The following is a 19,816-nucleotide window of genomic DNA, read 5'->3' on the forward strand; positions in this document are numbered from 1 at the left end:
GTTAAATCATGTAAATTTTAACGGTCTCCTACAGGGACGTATGATTACTTTTATCCCCATGATGGCAATTTCATTAATTTTGAAGCAAGTTCTGAACATATTACACACTGTTGATATATTGTTAGTATTTGTTTGTGTCAACACAAAAATGGGTTTAATTTCCAAATGTTTTCTGGTAGAAGACCTTTCAAGCAAACTGAAAAACACCCAATATCACATTGCTTGAGACCCTATGAATATCACTTAACGAAATTACCTTGTAAATGCAAATTAGGAGGCAGTCCCAGAATCCTGCTTGATATTACTTTGCGGGCTTGAAGAGGGTGTGTGCGGAGGGATGGATAACAAGAGAAAGTGACTGAAATATCTTTGAAACCAATTCTGGTTGACTTTTTTTTCAGCTTTGTTCTGGGACATTTATTCCATTTCAATGAAAAAAGAAGAAAATTGATATTGGCATGATTAAAACACTATTGAATAGTGAGTCAAAACCTGAGCACTGTCTGTGCAAAGAGACTTCGGCTCTTTCGAAAATATACCACAAACAGAAGCTGAATCTGTGCTATGACCATTCTGGACACATTCTAATTTATTCCCTGACACAAGCACAGTATACCTTGACTAGCACCTTAATATTCCTTGCAAGGTGGTTAAAATATTCAACAAACCAAGACTGGCATACCAATTAAAAAAAAATTTACTTCATTTTCATGATTAAATAGTGATGCAAATTCAGTTGGGACACCCCCCCCCCCACCAAGCCATCTCTTTTATCCCCCATATACATTTATAACCTCTCCCTAAGACAAACATTCTAAGAATAACAAGCATGTTACAATAAAGAGATCCAAACAGCTTCTGGCTGTGCTAACTTTCCCTCCATTCTTCAAATCAAATTTGTTGACCTTATATGTCAAATTTAGGAAATGAGATGTAAATAGTTGTTGTCTTGGTTTTGTTTTATAATAAGATCTCAGTCAAATTCAGAGGTATATATCATAACAAGTCCAGTGCTTCATTTTCATTTGAGGTATCTCCAAGGATGGGTAAACAGGCTCTCTCTTACGAGGTGGAATTTCCAATGTCTAGGTCAATTTCTAACGTCAATAAGTTCTCCAGAATGACGAGGAGAGTAGACCGGCGGGAGGAGGGAACTTATGCGATCCCAAGCAATTCTGTGGAAAGGGGGAAAAAAAGAGAGAATTCAGAAGCGGATATTCTACCACGACGTCCTCAAAATGAATTACTCGGGTCGTCGAGATACCGTGGGCAGCACTCGAGTTGTCATGACTACCACCTCCCAGTTTACAAGATCAGTCCTTTCAGATTGTCGAGAAATGTCAGCTACTCTCTGATGAAAATGTGAATCCTGTTCTCTCCATAAATATAACACAATCGTATCGATTAGGCAACTCGTCCAATGCTATTTTAAATATATAACTTAAAATAAAATTGCTGCCGTAATTGCCTCACTAAGTTAAATACCAGCTAAATATCGGTGAAAAGAAAAACTTTGTAGCGTTTTAATACAATTTGCACAGAACAATGCAGTAGTATAAATGTTATTAAATATAGAATTTGCACCTTTCTGTGACCTCTGATGACTGGTTTTGGTACATTCTCCGAAAATCATGCCGTTAAAGTGTACGTTAAAACAGTACTTGCATTTCTTACAACGTCCAAGACGAGTTGGGAAACGAGCAACGATTAAATTCTTGAAGAAAATTCCTTTTCCCTTCTTGTTGATCCGTCGTGTGAAACCCACTAATAATCCAAGCCTTGTTGAAACCAACTGTAGAAATCTGATGAATTGATCTCTTGTTCGCTGTATACCATGTCAGAAGCCACATAGAACATACACAAAAATTCACTAACAAAAATGATCAGTATTTGCGACAAGAAACCTACTTGTAAATAGGACTTTAACCTCATCACTGGGCCACCGGAACCTTTTGGTGTTACAGCTTCTATCCTAAAGATTTACAGGAAAAAATAGAGCAAAACACTTAATAAGCATAGATCAATCTCTAGGGTGCATAGTTCATCACATTTGAAAACTTCAAAAAATTATTATCTTTGACAGCACAGCTTTCATGGGCTTTATAATCACATATCATTTACGCAATTTCAGTTTTAATATATTAGATTTCTCTTGTCAAGTTAAAACAGATGGTGGTGTTTACATCCCCGCTTTACCAACTTTTTCTAATTTTACTGACTTTGTATTAAGGTCTATGCACTCATTCTACACTATCTATTGCACATTGACTGATTTGATTGCAATCAAGTGCACAGTGACTGAAATTTATAGTCAACAACAAAACAAACAAATTTATAAAAAAAATATTTAAAAGAGAAATTGGAAAACGAATTGCTGGGTGACAACAAAGAAGTTTCTGGTAGATTCTATCAGAGAAAAAAGACTGCCTAGAAATTTATTCTTTTTACAGTTAGCGAATAATTAAATGATGAGTCGATAAACCTACTTTGGAAAGTATCCATGGATGAGAACCTCTAGAAGCTTTAAAAACTGTTTGTTGTAAGTTTCAATGAGAGCAAAGCCACAGACCTGATGGAGAAGGAAATGTGAATCCCCATGTTTAGTTTAACTCAAAACCCCATGGTCATAAACAAAAAGTAAGATTTTTCAAAACCAATTTTAAACATTCTATTAATGCCAAAATACATAACAGAACAAAAGATGACACAACACAACATGAAATAGTGTCTCATCACATATCACAGCATTTCACAACATCAAATATCTTAACATTGCATATCATAACATAACATATCATAACATAAGATAGCATAACATTCATTCATTCATTTTCATAACACAGCATAACATACACATAGCATATTATACCATGGCCTAAGATTTATCATAGTATAGCATAACATAAAATCACATAAGTCATTGATACTGACCTCTAGAAAATCAAAGAGCATGGTGGCTGTGATATCTGGCTGTGGCTCTAGATTCAAGAGTCTGGATAACCATTGCCAAGCTCTCTCTCTACCAAATGGACTAATCTGCAAGGAGAGAAAGTTTACTTTAGGTCGGTATGGGGGGTGGGGGAGGGGGGGGAGTGTAAGTAGCAGGCATAAGCTTTTTTCCGCGAGTTCGCGGAATATCCGTGTTTTCTTTTCTACCTTGGGGACAAAAACTATTATCCTAACTAACTGTAGCATAATCAAACTGGAGCCTATACCGCAATTTTTGCAAAATTTTTTTTTACCCCAGGCTCATCCCTGAAGTAGAATAATCATAATTCAGCAAGAAGGTTTTTCAGGTATGTTCAGAATGTCACACCCTATATTGAAACATAGTTGCAAGCTAAGGCAAGAACATGAAGAGTGATTTCATGCTAACAAATATTTGCATTGTATATTTAAGAACAAAACCAGTCACATGAAATTTGAAAAAAAGAAGAGAAAAATGCATTTAACATTCAATATTAGCTTAGACGGATTTCAGTCTTGTAATTCGTTAAAGATTCTGACTAGTTTTAAATCATGGAAGGTATTCCCCAAAGTTATCCCGCCCCCCTCCCTCTCCCCACTCATCATCCCTGCAGACCAATTATGCCCATAAGTAAAAACTTTCACGTTAGTTGCAAACGACACAGTCAAGACATTTTAAAGTCTGCAAATGGTGCTAAGAATTTCCTGTTGCCAACGTACCTGACCGCATCCTGGTGGAGGAGACGAAACTAAGATGGCTGCGTAGAGTCTCGTGAAGCCTGACATTCTCTTCAGGTATTTGTCCTGCTTCTCGATGACACCTTCACTATCATACTGGTACCCTAGTAACCTTACAAATAAATTGTAGAACAAGAAGACAAAAGACATTATGTGTCTTCACGAATATGGCATGATATAGAAACTTGATCTTCTTTGTGTTTTGTGGCTCATGACCCAGTTGTGGTAAGAAATATTTTTCCTAATCATTGTAATTAGGAAAGCGTTTCTCTACTCAAGATATCGAAGCACCAATAATAGGATGGAGATACGACAGCAACTGAAGGGCATGCTTTCAATAATTTGCTTCAAGTCTGGTACCAAACCTCTTTGCCAACTGCCTGCTAACGTATTGGTTCTTCAATCTTTTTACCACCCTCCACTGCTTCCCCACTTCACAAAAAATATGACTATGGAGCCTTACCACATTTTAAGTCCTTATTACAGAGGTATTTATAAAGGCCACTGTACTGCTGTTTTGCTTGAAAAAGATACAGATTTTCTTCCATATTAAAATTTTGTTTGTGGCACGGTGCCACTATGGTTAAACTTGCCCCTTTAATCCGTTGAGCAGATTCACTCTTTGCAACTGACTACTTCAGATGTGATCCAATCAAAGCTCCGAAAGCTAACTATATATCTTAATGTAATCGATGATTCCCAATTAATTTTCGTTGACACATTGGACAGTTGTGTAAAGAGTGTTCAGCATCGGCCAAAACTGAGCAGGAAATTGTTACTCTGAGAGGTTTTCAAGTAAGGTAGTAGGCGAAACCTATCCAGTGTAGTACAATGCATAAGTCGTGATGGATATTAAAGGACCGTACAACTCATAAATTTTGAGGTTAGGAAGATCACTGCTTTTTGCATGGGGAGGGTTGGGGATATGTTAAATTGCAACTAAAATGATCGATGGTGCTTACTTGTAATATTCTTCGTTGGACTGGTTTTCCTGTTTCGATATGTGATAAGGCACCAAGAAGGGGCACTGTTGGTGGAAGTTAGCCAGTATCAGGTCGCCTACATCAGGGTATTTACACCACAAGCCTACTGCCAATGTAGCAAAAGGAAAGGCACTCTCATAATTGGACGATACCTGCTCGTGACCTTGTTTCTGTGGATCGGAAAGACAACAGTTTGGATGTTATAAGGTCATCTTCCGCAACCAACATGTCAAATAGTGAAACCATCACTGAGAGGAGTCGGGAACAGCAAGAGGTCAGCTGGATCACTGAGATATAAACAAAGGAGGTACTGAAGGAACACGAGGGAGATGAAGCAATGGTGTACAGAATGTATATTGACTCAAAAGAATGCGGATGCCCCCCCTGACGGACTCAAATGGGACTGCTGGCGGCCTTTTCAGCTTTTTACCACTTCTTACTTATTCGCGATTATTGACTTTTTCATTGCACTCTCATCTACCTATTGACTAATTTGTCGCATTATCTGCCATTGGATACAATGATGTGGACAATGACTGACTTGGATGTCAAAATGGTCATTGGACATGATGATGCTCAACCGTATACATTCCACTGGCCTCATAAGATAGGGATGTGTCGTAACAATCGATGGCAAAGGAAGCCTCACACTCAATAGCCTTTAAGTTTGAGAATACTTAAATCAAAACTTAAGTCATAGTTCATTCTTTGTTGTATGTAACGTCATCATGTCAGTCTTACTGTTGATGGTACTTGTATGGTTGCTCCTTGGAATTTCCAATTTCTTAACGTCAAGACTAGACAATGTTTCCACAGAGTACATTAACCTTGTCTCGGGGGGGGGGGGCGGGGGAGGGGTGGTCCAAGTAGGTTAGTGACACCTATCCTGTACCTGTATAGTACAATAGATAAGTTGTAATTGGAAATAACATATAAGAGTAAGACTCTCTAGGGCAAAATATATTGCAAAATCTTCCATAATCTGATAATTCTAACAGTGTCGGTTGTCTGTGAAAATGCTTATAATGACTAATTTCAGACTACAATTCTGAACCAGTGAATGCTAAAGGGGGACTCCCTGACAAAGGAATGAGATTTGGGGAGGGGTTAGGGGTGAGACCAATGCTAAGTGTTGCCTATAGGGGCACAAACCCTGTATGAAAATCATTATTCTGATGCCGATGGTTGGTAGGGGTCCCCTTCCCCTCCCAGTCAGAACTCACCACCAGCTTCTTAGCTAGAAGGTCTTTACAAAATGCCATGCCAGCTGGATGAGTTGCAGCAGATACCATCTTTGATCCAGCCTCCACTGACTGTCCGTCTAACAGTTGCTGGAGCCTGCGTAGCTTGTCCATGAAATGGGAGCCAGACTGGGATGAAATTGCGTTGATGGGTGTGTTGATGGCCTTCTGAATGTCAAAACAGTACTTCTTTAGCTACGAAAGGAAAGCAGTCAAATGAAAAGAAGAAAACGCATTTAAAATAAAAAAGATTTTTTTTCTTTTTTAAATATTTTTTACATACATTAACAGCAGGCAATGAAAAAAATCACTGACCAGGGTTAAAAACTGTTAAAAGCTTAACAATACTGCACTTTACTATTTATAAAAAATAAATTGCAATATAATGTAATGTATGGTCCATGAAGATGACACACTAGTATAGATTTCAAAGGAATACTAGATTATCCAGCTTCTGTTTTCTGACTAGGGAAACTTCCAGACCAGGACAATCTAGCTTTTTACTGTATGGTATATGTCTAGGTAAACCCACAAAATAAGCCTAAGGTACAAAGACCATTGGAGATTTGTGTCTAGGGTACTCTCATGGTATGTATCATGGGAGACTGTCTGTTAAACTCAAGTGTGACTAACTTTATCGTTTTGTTATTGCCATGGAAACCGTAACCGTAGCAATTTTGTGGGTGTTTAAGCTTCAGTACTTCACCACTGACATTGGATATTCTCTATCTCTTTTAATTTTAAGGTAACTTTTCGATAAGTTTGATTGCCAACATCCACACACAGATTTCCACACTTCATGAATATTCATAGGAAGAAAACAATACCCTATTTCTTTTCTATTCTTTAAACTTTGCCAACGAAATATTCTTCACATTAGAAATGATCACAAAGTTTCTGCCTAATCGTATGAAATGAGACTTGACTTCAGATTAACTGTTCTGTTATGCGACTTAAAGTGTCCAATCGTGCCAAAAACTTGGTACCCATATCAAACAATTTACATGCCGCAATTTATCTCTTTTTTTTTAAATTAAATTCCATAAAGAAGTTCTTCTTTACATACACGTGCCAATTACCCTACATTACATACTAGTCTGTAAAGGTATGGTGATAAGCTGAACGTTCACTCACCTCCTTATTTTTCGACTGTTTCAGTTCCAGGAAAGCTTTGCGAACATTTCCTAGATTCTCCTGTAGCTTGTTGTATTCTTGAAGACTGTCTGGTTGGGCAGACTCATTCAGGACACCTATGAATGCCGAACATAATCATAGGTGCTAGTAGCATGCTTTGTAGTCACATAGATATCACATTAAAATATCTACAAAAGGACCGCCGCACCAATTGCTTGCAGGCATACTACCTCAATAAACATCCTGAAAACTATTTTTTAGCTATTTGACATTAAAAAGAAAAAAAATTACAAAGGCAACTTAAGGCAAACATTTTGTGATTTATCCAACAGGAAGGAGAACATATTGACCACAACATCAATCTGTATCAAGTTTCATTTTAACAGATATTTCTTTAAATTTATGTTAAATATAGCAAGCAACTGGAGTGAAGTTGAAGTGAATTTGAAGTTTGCAATTCGATAATACAGCTTTCTGTTCTCGACTTGTTTCTGTCTAGATTTTGAAGTTTTTTTATTGTTTCAATTAGACATTTTTTATTTGGTGGTTGGGTGTTTGGACTTTAACCTAGGAACATACATACATTCAGAGGGCGGGGCACAAAAGACCACACACCTTTGATATTTGAGGAGTTAGCTGCTATGCTAGACTAGGAACATACATTCAGAGTGTGGGGAAGCAAGAGACCACACACCTTTGATATTTGAGGAGTAAGCTGCTATGCTAGAGGAGGAACATACATTCAGAGGGCAGGGAAGCAAGAGACCACACACCTTTGATATTTGAGGAGTTAGCTGCTACGCTAGAGGAGGAACATACATTCAGAGGGCGGGGAAGCAAGAGACCACACACCTTTGATATTTGAGGAGTTAGCTGCTATGCTAGACGAGCCAAGGCTACTTGCCATCAATACTGAACTCTTTGTAGCAGCAGCAGCAGCAGCTTTTGTAGCTTCTTCTTTAGCTTTTGCTGCCAATACCTTTCGCTCCTCAGCAGCAAGAAGCCCTGCTTTCTCTGCCTCAGCTAGATAGAAATGATGGAAAGAAAAAACCAAAACGATTGTCCTCATAGGTTGGATTTATCAAGGATGATAGAGATTCCATCGGAATCGAAATATCAATGAGCAAAAGGAAAAACGGTGATGTATACAATCCCGGCGAAGTGCCTTCACATCAACCGACATTCTTTAGCTATTGTACCAAGCTAAACGAAAAGTTTGTAAACAACACCGACCGTCGCCACGTATGACAAAGAAAACTCCCATGTGTATAGCACATGTAAAGGGCAAACCATTTTACACATTTAATTCCCGTTGGTATTGGTTGTTGCCGACAATCGGCTTACGATTGAAACAGGCATCAAGTTCAACAACAAGCTGCCAATGTTACCGACCTTTGAACACATCTATGATAAACCATTAATAATCTTATTGGGGTAATTCTTGCCAACTTACCCCGGTTTATGATTGTTCTAATTTGTCAGCATTTCTTTGCCAGGCATATGTCATCACCATCATAATTTTTTTTTATTATCACCATTATTATTTCATTATTGTTATTACTACTAATATTTTTTTTTATTTAATCTTGTATTCTTTGAGGGAAAATCATATTTATAATGATTTCAATATGTACAGAAAAAAATGTTTTGAAAGCTTTGTTAACTCATTGGAGGAAAGAATGATATTAATAGTCAGTTTTTGCACGCACAGTATAGCTTCCCCAATATTCAACAGAAAATATTATAATTTGAAACAAAAGGTAGAGAAAAAGTCATACATAAAAATATAGTATAATTTGGGTAATGATTTCTTAAGACACTTTACTTCCTTTTATTTATTCCTCCATTTTGTCAATAAAAGAGGTCACAAGATGGCAACATTCTTTTTCTTGTCTTTCCTTGTCTTTCATTTTAAATTGTTCAAAGCTTTTGTCTGTAATTCTGTTGTTAATTGACAATAGCAATCTGGTCTTTGTTTGTAAAAACAGAGCAAATCAAACACCTCTTGCTAATACAAAGGTTGTTTGCAGCAATTCTTCTGCTATAATAAGCCCCTCTGCCTCAGATGCAACAACTCCATTTTAGATCACACAACAACAATATCAATAATAACAACAACAACAACAGCACAATGAGAAAGGATTCAGCAATGTCTAAAACTGACCAATTGCATGGCTGGATAGGTTATTAATATCCATTAACTTCTGTATCAGGACTGTCATGACGTGGAATGGTTCCTCCGATGGCTTGGAACCTTGGGCGTTAACCACTACTTGATCTGACGGGGGATTAAACGATGAGAAATGATATTAACCAGACATGACTGCATTAATCGTCAAACAATATTGTGGTACCATACCCCACCACTTTAGGTAAAGGGACAGGCACCTGGAAACAAAACCTGTTACTTTCAAGCAAGGACACAATTATCCGGTATTCGCTTCATGTGTGAAAAAAATTAAAAATTGATCAGATTGCCTTCACAAGTGCAAACTAGACATTTCTACGCTAAATATTTGGAAAATTATCTATAAAAGCTTACTCTTAAAATGTGCGACCAAAGGCTTCTTTTTCCTCATTTGGAAACACATGCTTCATTAAATGGAGTTTAACAGTGATAAAGATCTTCTATTAAATCACATTAAACAATTCAAATAACACTTTTACATATTTGCAGTAGATAAGTACAATGAGATGATGAAAAATGTTTTCAATAAACTTTTAAAAATTCTTTTTTTTGTAAAATATCACAAACCAGATTTTGCCTGCAGTCGCTTGATCACCGCCTTGATTTCGTTTCCTTTCGGTGCGAGTTGCTCCTGATGAGGGCAGGCTTCTAAAGCTTCTATCATCCTTGTAGCTTGTTCATCAATCTGACCTCTCACCTTTACTAAACTATCCAAGAATGACTTCAGTTCAGCTTGCTTTCTGTATGAGATATAAAACGATATATTTAAATTAAATACCGCATGTTCGTAAATCGTCTCGCAAAAGCCATGATTTGCTAAATTTTACTAAACTGACATTATTTATTACTTCAAAATCAACATTTCTTTGACCAGACTGTGAAGTGTGTACATTGCTAGAAAGTTATCAGATTATGCAACAATTGGTAGATAGGAGTGCAAAAATATGACAGGTGTGTTGTCAGACTAGTAGACATAAGTGAAGTACATACACAACTTCCCATATTCCAACAATTTAATCATAAAAATAATCAAGCAGTTACTTGTATGACGCTTAAGCGACCACACCGGGCGGCTTCCAAATCAACATTTTAACTCAAATTTGGGATCTTTTCAATTTAGAAAGCTATTTCAGATGGGAATATCGTAGATTGCTCTTGGATGAAAAACCCACCTCACTATGACTCGGCAGTGGATTGAACCCAGAAATGCCACCGCCTTCATCCACTCAGCCACAGCACCAATATGTGTTAACATGGTATGTGTTAGTTAATATGGTATGTGTTAATATGTGTTAAAGTCTCAATACCTGTTTGCTGATGAATTTCGAAAAACAAACTTCCTAAGTAGATTCAATGTTTCTTAGTCAAAATGCACTCCGACCAGGTGGGTTTAATGGAGAAATGCTGTCGCAATCGAAAGAAAGAAATTTATTTTCTGTTGCCCTCGTGGCGCAAACAATTTACTATAAAATCACTGCGACCGCCCATATCAGCATGTAAATCACACAAATGTAAACGAAATAGTCTACACTTGCGACCGGATCAAGATTTTAACGCAGTCCTATACTCGTTTCGTCCACTTTTTTTTACCCAATTCCACCACAGACGTCCATCACAGACGTCTGAAAACACCTGTTGATTCATTGCAATGGAAGGAAATGACACAATTTTGCAAGCTACATCAGTAAGACAGAGAGAAAGATACTATTCAACAGAAGGGACCTTACACAGGACAGCCACAAAAATGACAGTAGTGTTAGGCCTAACGGTCGTAAACAAAACAGAGAGATTTGATTGGCGTATTATCTCTTGGGCGGGGCTTGACAATTTTGATTGAAGTTTGTAGAATCTACGGACTCGCTAATAAATCTGACGCATTTTATTGAGCTCAAAATGTTTAAAAACAGATAACTCAATAAAAATATGGAATATTGTTATGAAAATTGCATAGAATGGTGTCAGTTTCACTGAGCTATTAGTAACTAGTATTAAGTCTGGAAATGGTCCAAGTTAAAATTTGGCAAGCAAGTACTGAAACTTTAATATGTTAATATTGACCTAGCAGCATATATGACATTATTAAAGTTACTTCTGTGCAAACATTTCTTAGAAATTATATTAGTTCAAAATGCCATGATAAACAACAAAAACTATTGGAATATTAGTTTTTTTTTCTTTTTTTTTTCCAATGGTCAAAATTGTCACCTGCTTCGAAACATGTGGGAAATATTAGTCACCCAGTTCAAATATACTGCACTGCTGCAGGTATGGGTTGTACAAATGCCTATCTCACTAAGTAGTGTACAGACTTTAACAACATGTGTAACTGCACAAACTTGCTTGCATGCGTCATAAAGCAGACTTTTCATATCACAGCGTTACAGAGATAACTTTCACATGTACAGTGTAGACTATAGATATCAGTGGCAGAGAAACAGGGGGGGTTGGGGGGGGTTTTTAACCCCCCACTTTTTGAAGAGGGGGGTTGGCCCACACAATCAACCCCCCTTGTTTTTGCCAGTAATGTTCTTTTATAGCCTATGTTATGTGTTCCAAATGGCATAATAAATCAAATTATTAAATTTGAAATTGTTAAAGTCATTTCAACCTTTTACCTGGTAGGCTACATCAACAATTAACGACCGAAAACCGAGTTAGAATTGACCCACACATTATTTCTAGCCCCTTTCCCCACCTTGCCCATTGGAACTTGTAGCTCATTGCGCTAACTTCACCCCACAACAGACATACACAAAATAACGTTTTGTTGCTGTTGAATAGCTTTGGAACTGTATACACTTACCAACTTCAACAAGGTGAAGGAAGGAAAAGAAAAAGAAGAAAGAAAGAAAAGGAGAAAAGGATGGAGTAGAAAATACGGCAAGAAAACGGGAAGAGAAAGAGGAACAGCGACAAAATTATTCGAATTTGTAAAGCAAACAGCAGATATCACATCATATCAGTGAGCTTGAAAATGGCGTTCCACGATAAACAGCCTCCAAACCATGGGCGCAGATCCTGGTGAGGACAGCGGGACGCGTCCCCACCAACTTTTTTAGTAGTGGGGACATGATATACTGTGGCCCCACCAATTTGTCTTGACCAATAGCTGCATTTCAAGTTCCCCTGTATTGAACTTTAGCGCAGTTTGATCCAGCATCGTGCAAATCACATGCAGCAGTTCTCATTTTATTGTATTTTATCCACAGTTGATAAATATAGGACGGAAATCGCATTTGCGGCAGTCTACCTGTATATTTGTTTTCTGGGAGAGGACCCCAGACCCATCGTATATACAAAAGTCTACTTGGATTATTTGTCCCTGATTTTCTTTCTGCAGACGCCCATGTATTTCTCCAAACTAAATTTCTAAGCCATGAGATCTAAAACTTAAGGAGGTTTAGGAGCATCATTAGGTCTGGGAAGTGTTATTTCCGGCGATCTGGGAGGATTTTGCCCAAAAAATCGTACGCTACGCGCGAACCCATGGTCTCGCTCCGCTTAGATAGTGTCATAGAACAGACACGCGTCCCCACCATTATCCAAGACTGATCTGCGCCCGTGCTCAAAACTGTCGATGTGTGTAGTGTTCGGTTTCGGAAATATCTGGTATATTTTTATTTCCTTCAACGAAATTTTTTAGTAGCTCTCTGAATTTTCGAAAATTCCCTAACCAACATTCTTCATCATACTTCATCATACTCGTGCAACTTTGACCCGTCTGTTAGGGTTTGAAGGAGGTTTTTCTATATCGGTTGTCCATAGATGATATTTTGTGCAACATTATGGGTATGTTTTGAAGTGAATTTATTCACGAGAATTGTGAATTTTCAAATTCTGAACAGTGGGGCTGACGGATATTGTGGGCCGAGATGAAGAATCACCTACAAAAGCAATGATCCACAGGATATGTGATGAAGTCGAACATGATGTGTGACTGGTGACAATCTTCAAAAAGGTTATAGATGAGAAAAAAGTATTTGGAAAAATCTTGGTTCTCAGGCAAAAGTGTACATATGGTTGGTCAGTTTCAAGCCCGAGAAGTGGCATTTCCGGTGATCTGGGGGTACCAAAACCAGAAATTTGCTTGTACGCTGCGCGCCAACCAATGGTGGCGCTCCGCTTAGATAGTAATACGCGCCCCCCGGGTTAGAAAATCCTGCATACGCCCCTGGTTAAATGCAGCTTTTCAAGGCCTGGGCAGTGCCATTTACTGCAATCTGGGAGGCAATATTTGCCAAAAAATTCTTGTGCACTTCGCCCCAACTTATGGTGGCGCTCCACTTAGATAGTGAGCCAGCAGTTATGACTTGTTATTTCATCAATGGCCTGCAACCCCCCCACTTCTGACAAGAAATCTCCGCCACTGATAGATATCCAGAAAGTCAAAATTGTTACACCTTTTCTGTTTTTCCATCTCGGCAAGTTCTTTTTGCTGAAGGGCTGCTTTCATCTTAGCATCTAGTTTCTGAAAACAAAAACCGAAAAGAAATGTTGAGATCTTCAAAGAACTGTCGACTACGGTACACAGAGGAGAAGAGCAACGAACCGCAGCCATGCAGAAAATAGAGAAACATTAATAAATTTGAACTTGGGGGAATTTTGGCCCTTAAAAGTGTATTGGCAACTTACTTCTGCCCTACCCAACGCAACCCAGCCATCTCTTAAACATAAAACAAGAAAGAGGAAACTATCAAACCAACCAAACTGAAGTGTCAATGATCACTGTCATTATGACTTTGAATCCCTGTTTGAGTCCAGCCATAGGCTTACATTGTCCTTTCTATGACTCTCATTTTCCAGTTTTTACGTTGGTTTATGTTCATCCTTAGTCATCTCGGTAAAAAATCAGAAGCTCTTCCTTATCGTATAAGAAATAAAAGACGTGACAAGGCAAGGTTAACAAACTGTTTCTGTGATTTCAGTATTGGATTAAATTCTCACAGTCAAAAGTGCAGTAGTGTCACTTTAAAAAGAGATAACCCCCCCCCCCCCGGCCCCCTTCCTCACAACCCTCACCTACCTTTTCAGCTCAACATCAGGTCAGAGCAGTTAACCATCCTTATATAGTCTAGAGTTCACTGATGGGAGCAGGCAAATAGTTATCAAGTGTCCTGAGGCATCCAAAATCTGCATTTCCTGTGATACCAACCCCTTTTTCCTGCCAAACTCCCCTTAAACTCATCACATCTCTAAACCGTTACACAAACCTTCAGATGAAGACGGTGTCTCTCCTGTTGGTGAAGCAGACGCCTCTCCCGGTTCTCTTCACTCTCCGTGTTGACATCGTTGATTTTTTGCCAGTGCGCCCTCTGCCTGAGCTCCATACGCTGCTGGACTAGGCTGATGTTTTGTCTCGCATCTTGTTCTAACTGCTGTGAAAACTCTGCATGCTGCTTTTTCCTGACCTCCACTCTATCCTTTTTCAGGATAAAAAATCCATTAAAATTACAACTAGATCCATAGAGGTATAACTAGTAAGGCTTTGCAGAGATAGTAATCAGGACTGGGGTTTATATTCTCATGAACTTTTCAGGTGAATTACTGGCTTATATTCACCATTCTGAACAAAAGCAAGACTTTTATATAAAGTTGATACAGAAAGCAATGCTAGTAACTGCATAGAATTTTATGGAAATGGAATGTGGCTATGAAATAGTAGCCGACTCCTTCAGACCATACAGCTGCTATATATTCTACTTGGATGGGCAAATTTCCACAAAAGTAATCTGATGGGGGACTAAAATTATATTATTAGGTACCATGTTTGTAACACAAAAAAAAACAGGTTTTAAACAGGTACATATGATCACGTTTTCAAAATGTTGGTGATTTACTTTCAGGTTCACTTAAGAATACCAATCATGAAACAAATGGCTGGCTGTTAAGAGCTTTAGATTCACATTTTTAATGACATGATGTGTTACAAGCAACTTCTTCCACTCCCAGTGGGCAAACGTTTGAAGCACGATACTGTCATGTCCAACTTCAAAGCACTAGTACTGACAGTATAAACAGTATGGATGATAATGGGCAGCTATCCTGTTCTATCAGATAAAATTTTGGAACTGTTCATATTGTCAGCATAAGTGCTTTGAAGGAGGATAGGGGAGGACAGTATCTAGTATGTATGTATGTATGTATTTTAGATCCTCCTGCAAGCAGAAACTCGCAAAGAAGCCTCATTGGCTTATCAAAGCCGCAAGCTGACCAAAGTCAGTCTCTTACATTCGTATTTCACGTCCATGATTATGAATGTCAATTGTCAACAACTCTGTAACTGGACCACATACATTAATCTTGGAGTAACTCGAATTTGGAGTGAATCTAGTGATATAAGAAGCATTCAGAAATTCCCCCAACCGGCTGGTAACTGTACTTTAGATTTGCACGTTGCATATTCATGATCAATCCTTACCTTTGCTTCTCTAGTTATTTCTACTTCATGTAAATGTAAAGCTACTTGTATTTTGGCAGCATTCTTGTCTAAAGCACAATTCAAATCATCATTGTAGGAAGACTTTGATCTGTCGGTAATAAGAGGAATAAAACAGCCAATTACTTGAGCCATTGTGAAACAGAGATAGATGTATCAGATATCATTCTTCTTTTCTATTTAAATTTCATATTTCCTTTTTAAATTTCATACAATAGTTAGTAAAGCTGTAACAGAAATGGCACTTTATCTCAGAAACTGGTGTGTGTTAAAATTAATCAATTACAGTGTGGGCAAATTTGAAGGTGTCATTTAACTGTTTTTTTTTAACTTAAAAAGTGAGTGGTTATCACTTAACTTTTCAACATATTTAAATACTATTACTTGATAACATTCATTAACGAAGCTCAATAGTTAAAAGTGAAACTTCCGACTACTATTGTTTAGAACTCATTCATGATTCAGCCCAGTGGGTTCAAAATATCGGCTGGACTCACCCAACAGTATCCAGGACTTTACAATCTCTATGGCTTTCATTCTCTTCATTATCACTCTCCTCAGGTGAGCTGTGGTCAGTAAAACTGTTCTTAAGCTCATTCTGATCAGCAGACAGTTGCAACTTTTGTAAGGAATGAGTTATTAGTTCCGGAGAAAGGGGTGGCGGGGATGACGTTATCTGGATAATGTCCTGTGAGAGAGAAACACCAAATTACAGACAGACCTCCTAACTGACCAACTGACCTATGACAGACTGACTGGCTCAATGATTCACTAACTGACTCCCTCACTCAATCTATCACGTAATTCTTGTACCAACAAGAGAACCCCCAACCCTTTAGTAAATGATTTGACTTGTGTCATTGATTTATCAATATTATTCTTTCCATTCTTTTCCATAAAAATTTTAAATTCAATAACAATTTCGTACTTGTAAGGAAAAGAGCCCATATATCTAACTTCTTATTTTCCAAAAAGTTTGATCTGAAACAAGGTCTGTGAAATCAAATCTGTTCTTATAATGGGTTTGTTCAAATGGAAACAGCATCTTTACATATTTAATGAGGAGAGATGTTTCAATGGAAAGATATGGTTTCTTTTTTATACTTCAAATACTATTGTAAGTGTGTAACGGTAACACCAAGAAAGTCACATGGTTGGACCTGTTACTTGGGAAGGACTCCAATAATATTATATCAATTAATGAGGACAATGCACTGATGAGTTTTCAACTATCATAAATTTGATTCAGTAATACATTGCTTAACATTATGCATAAATATTCTAGTTTTTAGTTAAAACATATATAGGCTACCTGCAAATGTCCATCAGTATGCCAGGTGGCATCATACTTTAACTGTCCCCTTCGAGAATTCCGCAATGCTTCCAAGACAACAACACGGCTCATTGTCAGTTCCTTAGAGACAAAGAAGTGTTTGATGTTTTACGTAAATGCATTCAGTGAAACTTGCATATGGAATAGTCTCCTTGTAACCTTATATTCACGAACATGTTTTATTCAAATTTGAGGAAAGGTTCATAGAATAATATTAAATTCATCAGAATGTCTAAGTTGGTACGGCTCACATGAATGAGCTACAAGATTGAGGTACAATGCAAGCACTGAATTATTAAATGTATAATTGTACCATATGCAAATTCTACATCCATGATTTAATAAACTCAAGGTATAATCAAGTTGCACTAGGTTCTGGATTTGCAAAATTCTTGGATGCTCTCTGGCAGGCCTATATGAAAATCATTCACCCAGTGAGAAAATGATATATATTGTTAGTCTCACAAACAAGTCGCAAAGTGTAGCAGAGTGAAATTAGAACATTGACATTACAAGGTGCCCTACGGAACATTCCAAATGTAGGGTATCATATTTCACGGTCACATCAACTATAAGTTATAGAACAGAGGGAAAGCTTGAATACTACTCATAATTTAATCTTCAACGACCACGTACACATTTACATAGCCGACTCATTTTAACACAAGCCCTTGTTCTGCAATTGACTCTAATGTGAGGGTAAACAACTATAGTCCTGAAAATAGTTCATTTCATGTAATATCTGAATCTGAACGGGTTAAGTCGGCAAAAATCCTACTAAAGGACATAATAGCCAACCGAGCGCTGCAAAGTATGGGTAAGAGTATAAGATATTAGATCACAAAACAAGAGTTAGTTTAGTAAGCTAGTATTAGAGGCCAAGGCCTAGGCTAGGTCATACATTTGAACGTAATACCTAATGGTATGAAATTGATAGGCTATGGTAAGTTAAACTATGCCGGCCGAGGCAGTCCATCGGAAAGTATCATTCACTTAAAGCTAAATTAGATTAAGCATGAACCACGTATTGTTGTATACCTGTAGCTTGAATAAAATTTGTGACTAAAATAAATCATAATTGCTGGAATCTCCACGTTGTATTTCTTCAACTTCTACTAAGTTTGTATTTTGTTATCGTCTGTCTCATGCTATTGGACGCCGTTTAGAATTTACCGTAGACCATACAAAGTGCCGTAGACATACTGAACTGCGAATGTCGTTTCAACTCTATTTATATGGATATTAACCGTAGAATTGAACTATTTTTCTATGATATTTACTTAAGATTTTCAATATTGAGTGTACTTCTAATGCTCATTAGTTTTAAGAAAAAACCTGTAAATAAAATGACTTTCACGCGGAACATTTTTGAACTCCGTGGGTTTTTGAGCAAGATGACCAATCGAATCGCTTTTCCTATAGGGTCATTCCGTGTCAAATCAAGGATGGCTGTTGATGGACCCTCTCCGAAAATGACCACCCTCGTTTAAGGCACCGTGAAATAAGCATATTCTGAAAATTTCAGTTGCATTGCTTCACAATTGGTCGATTTATTACACTTGGCATCGTGGCATTTTCTTGATTTTTTAGGTCTGATTTCTACCTATTACCTTTCTGTTACAGAAGCCTATAGACTCGATCCCATAGAATGGGGGGGGGGGGAGGAGGGGGATAGGCTAATCAACATTGTCTTGTGGCGTAAGGTCAACTTAAAATTGCCAAAATATTCAACTTGGTATTTTTCGCTAAAAATTGTGTGACTTTTATTGATCAATTGCTCCTGTTGCAACACTTTGGCCCGTTGAGTCGTGACTATAGGGTTAATCCATGTCAACTTTTGTTAAGTAATTACCCCTCTCATTCACAGCAATCAACCATATACCATTTTCCAACTCTTTATTCGATCATTTTTTCTGTTTCTGACTATAATTCCTTGTTTTAAATGTTCCGTAAGGACAAAAAAATGAAGTAAAATAGTTAACTAATATTTCACTGAGGAGTATTTATAATCTTCCCTCCCTATACTCCCAAAAAAAGCGAAAATAGTAGAGCAGTCACGTCATTATCAATTAAATAATTTTCAGATTATTGGAACAGACTAAAGATCTTGACTTTGAAAACCAACTTGGTAGCATGACCTCTATTCAATTTCACTTCCGTTTATACAAATTATACTGGACTATGTTAGCCAGTTGAATCCTTCAGTATTTATATATTAAACTCTATTGAAAGTGCCCCTGATATATACACATGAGACAACCGTCTTAACAGTATAGGTGATTGTTTGCATCGAACAAATTACGTCATCAACTCTTCTATCATAAAAACGGGGAATACAGACAGAGCTACCAAATAAGGTTATATGGTTGGTAAGTCTGTAAGGGTTAATCCATCTACCTCAAATGTTTACTTATGCGTGACTACTGCCTTTGTTAGTATGGAATTACAATTTACAAAAAGGTCCTCTCCCTCCGATGTGGTCAGCACGCATCACCACCTCACGCTATTCATTAAGCTTGTACCTCTTTATTGTTACACATTTCTCCAAGGAGAGTTTACCAAAATAGGGATGAAGGTATAATATGGTGTTGGTATCCTCTCCTTTTTTACACTTAAGAGCATCAAATAGGGCTTGAACAAGACAAAATATTGTTGTTTTATAGCAGTTAGATATGTTATACCTTAAAGAAACTTTTAAGGCATGGAATATTCTTCTTTAAATTCAGGTGAAATGGTGCCTCTCCCCTGCAAGGAAAGTGGATCATTCCTATCGACTTTCTTAATAATGAATGTGCA

General features: G+C 37.6%; 1 protein-coding gene across 1 annotated transcript; it reads right to left on the bottom strand.

Annotated features, from left to right (window-relative positions):
* Window positions 1-556: 556 nt before the first annotated feature.
* On the bottom strand, window positions 557-18,213 carry LOC139980503 (uncharacterized). Its single transcript, XM_071992173.1, has 17 exons — window positions 18,059-18,213; window positions 17,000-17,101; window positions 16,185-16,375; window positions 15,670-15,778; window positions 14,462-14,671; window positions 13,652-13,719; window positions 9,819-9,991; window positions 9,228-9,341; window positions 7,916-8,086; window positions 7,064-7,179; window positions 5,912-6,124; window positions 4,668-4,858; window positions 3,688-3,817; window positions 2,932-3,036; window positions 2,487-2,569; window positions 1,909-1,972; window positions 557-1,175 (listed from the first exon to the last, which is right to left on the bottom strand). Exons 2-17 carry the CDS (start codon window positions 17,090-17,092, stop codon window positions 1,104-1,106), a joined length of 2,103 nt encoding a protein of 700 aa, XP_071848274.1. The 5' UTR covers window positions 17,093-17,101; window positions 18,059-18,213; the 3' UTR covers window positions 557-1,103.
* Window positions 18,214-19,816: the final 1,603 nt, after the last annotated feature.

Source organism: Apostichopus japonicus, chromosome 15 (genome assembly GCF_037975245.1).
Source record: "Apostichopus japonicus isolate 1M-3 chromosome 15, ASM3797524v1, whole genome shotgun sequence".
Taxonomy (NCBI): domain Eukaryota; kingdom Metazoa; phylum Echinodermata; class Holothuroidea; order Aspidochirotida; family Stichopodidae; genus Apostichopus; species Apostichopus japonicus.